The sequence below is a fragment of the Silene latifolia genome, chromosome 4, assembly GCF_048544455.1.
Source record: "Silene latifolia isolate original U9 population chromosome 4, ASM4854445v1, whole genome shotgun sequence".
In the NCBI taxonomy this organism is placed as follows: domain Eukaryota; kingdom Viridiplantae; phylum Streptophyta; class Magnoliopsida; order Caryophyllales; family Caryophyllaceae; genus Silene; species Silene latifolia.
In genome coordinates this window covers 96,623,386-96,628,278 of record NC_133529.1, presented here as the reverse complement: position 1 = coordinate 96,628,278, position 4,893 = coordinate 96,623,386, and the positions used below count along the sequence as shown (strand labels likewise).

The following is a 4,893-nucleotide window of genomic DNA, read 5'->3' as shown; positions in this document are numbered from 1 at the left end:
TTTTTTTTTTTTTTTTTTTTTTTTTTTTTTTTTATACAGTTTAACCTCTTGCTTAGGAGCTTGGACTTGCAGTTTACGCTCTTGCTAAGGAGCCTTCACTGTTGGGATTTAAGAATAGTAACGCTTCAAAAACTTCCCATTGATTGGGCCTACTCGAACGCCGTCTTCATCCACGATTTTGTAAGCACCATTTGTATAGACCTCCTGTACCACGTATGGACCATCCCACTTAGAAGTGAACTTGCCAACTGGCTTGTGAGAGGTGATGATTGGTCTTCGTACTGCAAGGACGAGGTCTCCTACTTGGAAAGAACGAGGGCGCACCTTTTTGTTGAATGCACGTGACAACCTTGCTTGATAGCACTGGAGCTTTTGTTGAGCCTCTAATCTCTTTTCATCGAGAGCTTCCAACTCTGCTAATCGCAATTTGTCATTCTCATCATCTGTGAGTCCCTCCTGAATAGCAATGCGTAAGGAAGGGATCTGCAACTCCAAAGGCAACACGGCCTCCACTCCATACACCAACGCGTGCGGGGCGCGCTGCGAGTAGGTGTTTTGTATGTGGTACGATATGCCCACAACGCCTCACCAATTCTTTCATGCCAATCTCGCTTTGACTTTGCTACTACTTTTCTCAACAAATTGCAAAGAGTTTTATTAAAGGCTTCAGCCAAACCATTTGCAGAGGCATTGTACATGGATGACTTGTATTGTTTGAACTTGAATTTTTCTCCCGGACTTGTCATCGATGGTTGAAAAATTGTTTCCCATTGTCAGTTGTGATACGTTGAGGTACACCATATCTGTAGATGATTTGGGTTCTAATGAAGTCCACAACATTTTCTTTCTTCACTTCCCGTAGTGTGATGGCTTCTGCCCATTTTGAGAAGTAGTCAGTGGCAGCGAGTATATACTCGTGTCCATTTGAGGCCTTTGGAGTAAGAGGTCCCACAACATCAAGTCCCCAAGCTTCAAAGGGCCATGAAGAAACAAAGAGGGATGTAACGGCTCCGGCGGTTGGTGTATGAAGTTTGCGTAGAACTGACGGGGTTCACATTTTTTTGCAAAGTCCATACAATCTTGCACCATGGTTAGCCAAGATAATACCCATTCTCTTTACGCGATCATGAAGTTTAGGCCCAGTTGATGAGCACCACAAATGCCGAAATGAGCTTCATGCATTGCTTGATAGCTTCGTCCTTGCTTAGACACCTCAACCATTGGCATGAGAAAGAACGTCTGTAGAGTGTCCCTTTATAGTGAATGAACTTTGGAGCACGTCGACGTATTTCTACCTTGTGTCCGGGGATCATCGGGTAGTTTTTGGTGGTCCAAAAATCAATGATAGGTTGACGCCAGTCATCTTCATCAATTGTGTAGACGCATATCATGTTGGTTGTATCTACATTTTCCTCTTCTTCAAGCAATGATACTACCCAACGATTGCGGATCGGGACTTGCATAGACTCTTTCCCCCAAAGATGCCAAAGTGGCTGCAAGATTAGCAAGCGCGTCAGCCAACTTATTGGCACACCTTGGCACATGACCAACATGGATGCCCTCAAGTTGATTCAACAGTTGTAATTCCCGTTGATGGTAGGGAATCAAGTCTTCCTTTTTTACTTCATATTCACCAAGGACTTGGTTGACCACCAGCTTCGAGTCGTCGTAGATGTCCATATCTCTAACACCTATTTCGATCGCCATTTGGAGGCCGAGTATGAGAGCTTGGTATTCTGCCATATTATTTGAGCACAACTGAGTGAGCGTAAAGGAGTATGGCATGAGATGATTTTGTGGAGTTACGAATACAACTCCGGCTCCAGCTCCGTCCTTCCTTGCAGCACCGTCAAAGTACATTTGCCATGGAGGTAGGACGTCCACATAGAAAATTTCTTCTCCTGGGAGGTCATCTGAAATTTCCCACTCTGCTGGCACTGGATGATCAGCAAAGAAGTCGGCGATAGCTTGGCCTTTAACAGCCTTTTGAGGCACGAACACCAAGTCATACTGCTTAAGTAACATTGCCCATTTCGCAAGTCTTCCAGACAAGACTGGTCTTGAGAGTATGTACTTGATTGGATCGGCTTTTGAGACCACGTGTATGGTATGCGCCTGCATGTAGTGTCTCAACTTCTGGATGGCGAACACCAAAGCAAGACATATCTTCTCTATGGGCAAATAATTCAACTCGGCTCCAACCAAGGTACGACTCAAGTAATAGAGTGCTCTCTCTTTACGGTCTTCAATTTCTTGAGCACACATTGCCCCCGGTGAGCGTTCTTGTCTTTGCGATGTAGAGGACAAGTGGCTTTCCGGAATTGGTGCCCCAAAGACTTTGGTGCACTCGGCCAAGTACTTCTTGATGCTATCAAAAGCATTTTTGCATTTTTCATCCCATTGGAATGGAGCATCCTTTTTCATGAGATGGCTGAATGGTTGGCAACGTCCTGCTAGGTTAGATATGAACCTTCGAATGTATGCCAAACGTCCTTGCAATCCGCGCAACTCTTTTAACGTCTTTGGTTCCGACATTTCGTTGATGGCTTTAATTTTTGTTTGGTCAATTTCAATGCCTCTATGCCTAACCACAAACCCCAAGAACTTCCCAGATGTGACACCGAACGCACACTTGAGCGGATTCATCTTGAGTTGACATTTTCTAAGTCTTTCAAAGACGGTTCGAAGGTCTTTGATATGGTCTTCTCTTTTCTTTGATTTGACAACCACGTCATCAACATAACACTCTATTATTTTATGCAGCATGTCATCAAAGATCTTTTGCATTGCGCGTTGGTACGTAGCGCCAACATTCTTCAATCCAAACGGCATGACCGTAGCGAAAGATCCCTTTTGGGGTTCGAAAACCTGTTGCTTCTTGATCTTGGTGCCATATGTATTTGATTGTAACCAGCAGAAGACAATCCATGAATGAGAGGGCTTCATGACCAGTGGTTGCGTCAATCATCAACTCTGTAACTGGCAAAGGGAAGTCATCCTTCGGGCATGCATCATTAAGGTCTCTGAAGTCGACACATATGCGCAGTTGTCCATTCTTCTTTCTGACTGGGACAATGTTTGCTATCCAAGTAGAATATTTGACTTCTCGAATGAAACCTGCTTCAATGAGTTTATTGACTTCCTTTTCAATTTCAGGTACAAGCTCCGGCCTGAAACGACGTTGAGGTTGCTTTTTGGGATTGGTGCCTTTCTTGATTGCTAGACGATGAACTGCAATTTTTGGGTTGAGTCCAGGCATCTCTTTATAGCTCCAAGCGAAGACATCTTTGTACTCGACCAATAACTTGTAGTACTCCTCTTCTTCTTCCTTAGTCAGCAAAGCACTGACATAAATGGGGCGAGGATCTTGATAGTTCCCAAATTGAGTTCCTTGAGTTCATCCACGATCGATTGCCCCGTCTTCAAGTGTTTTCGGGGCCTCATCGGCCTCAACTTCTTCATTCTCGTCGGTATCTCTTCTCTTTGTGATATGATATGATGACGTTGTAACTTCTAAATATCTTGGCTTCTTTACATCGTAGGGGACGTGAAGAGGAAGGAATAGGCTCAACATTTTTTGACGGCTGTGAGGACTAGTACGCGCCTCCTTGCTTTGAGTGGCTCATGCTGGATGATATCCACTACTTGCATACGCTTCATGCGAGATGGTATTACGCTTCTCAAATCATCACTTACTCTTACTTCTTCTTCATTTTGTGTTGCAAAAGTTGAGAGAGGACGACCCTCACCACTATTCCTCTTGAGAGCCCCTAGTCGATCAAGACTCTTTTTTGATGGACCACCCAAGCGTTCATGTATTGCGCCCTTTTTGTTTATGCGCAACGAAGGTGTTGACACTTTGACCTTACTTTCTCCTTGATTGCCAAGCCTAGCAAAGACAGAAATGTGTTTGGTTGAAGAATTTGGTCTCCCTAACCTTGTAAATATAGAAGGACGACACTTCTCTGCAGGTGGACTTATTCGATCGAAGACTGAAGATGGATGCATCTTTTCCTCTCCTTCTTCATTTTCTTCGACCTCTTCTACTGTGATGTGCTGAGAAGATGCAGTAGCCCCTTTTCTACGAGCACCAATCTTCACAGGCGCAGGAGACTCATATCCGAGGCCGGCCCTGGTCACCATGAAGCTCCCATCTTGCTTGAACACTTCATGTTGCGCTTTGTTAAGACCGTACGGCTCAACTTCTATGACTTTGCCGAGAGGAGTCGGATTTGTAAAGTCATATCCAGCCTTCGCAAGTAGCTTGTAAGCATTGGAATCAAATATCCCCTTGTTTCCTTCACTTGATGATTGACTGGATGAACAGACAAAACCATTCGGAGGAGGTCTCACAATCTTCGTTTGAGATGAACTTGGTAGAGGTGTAACGACTTTGGCTACCCATTCCTGCTTGAACACCAGACTTGACTTTTTATCCTTAGGCTCTATCTTTGGTGTTAGACACTCTGCAAAAGGACTCTCCCCATCTTTGCGGCGAGACTTCGGGATGTAGCGTAGTACTGGTGGTGTAGTTTTCTGCGGCGTCTCTTGCTTCTTGGGTGACGCAACAGGAGTAGCTGTTTTGTTGACCTTGTCTACATCTTTCTTAACATCATTTTCTTTAGCAGGACTTGCAGCTTCATCCTCTTTGATAATGTTCTTTTCCCGCTTACCTCCTTTTCCCCGTTGAAGAGATGGTGGTTGGCATGAATTCACCGGAAGTACCATTTTCTTCAAAGAATTTTGCATCAGCGAAGAAAGAGTCGACCTTAGAGAAAGGTTTGGCGTCTCCGTCTATTTTCCTTTCGCCACCACGATAATATTTCAAGCATTGATGGAGGGTTGAGGCGACAACTCCGTTTTCGTGCTTCCAAGGTCGTCCCAGCAATAGTT

The 4,893-nt window shown here is 44.5% G+C and overlaps 1 protein-coding gene across 1 annotated transcript; it reads right to left on the bottom strand.

Moving 5' to 3' along the window:
* Positions 1–1,419: 1,419 nt before the first annotated feature.
* On the bottom strand, positions 1,420–2,265 carry LOC141651808 (uncharacterized). Its single transcript, XM_074459505.1, has one exon. The coding sequence runs from the start codon at positions 2,263–2,265 to the stop codon at positions 1,420–1,422; it is 846 nt and encodes a 281-aa protein (XP_074315606.1).
* Positions 2,266–4,893: the final 2,628 nt, after the last annotated feature.

Bases quoted from the DNA above. Each gene is read 5' to 3' on its own strand.
- LOC141651808 (XM_074459505.1), bottom strand. From the start codon at position 2,265: ATGTGTGCTCAAGAAATTGAAGACCGTAAAGAGAGAGCACTCTATTAC.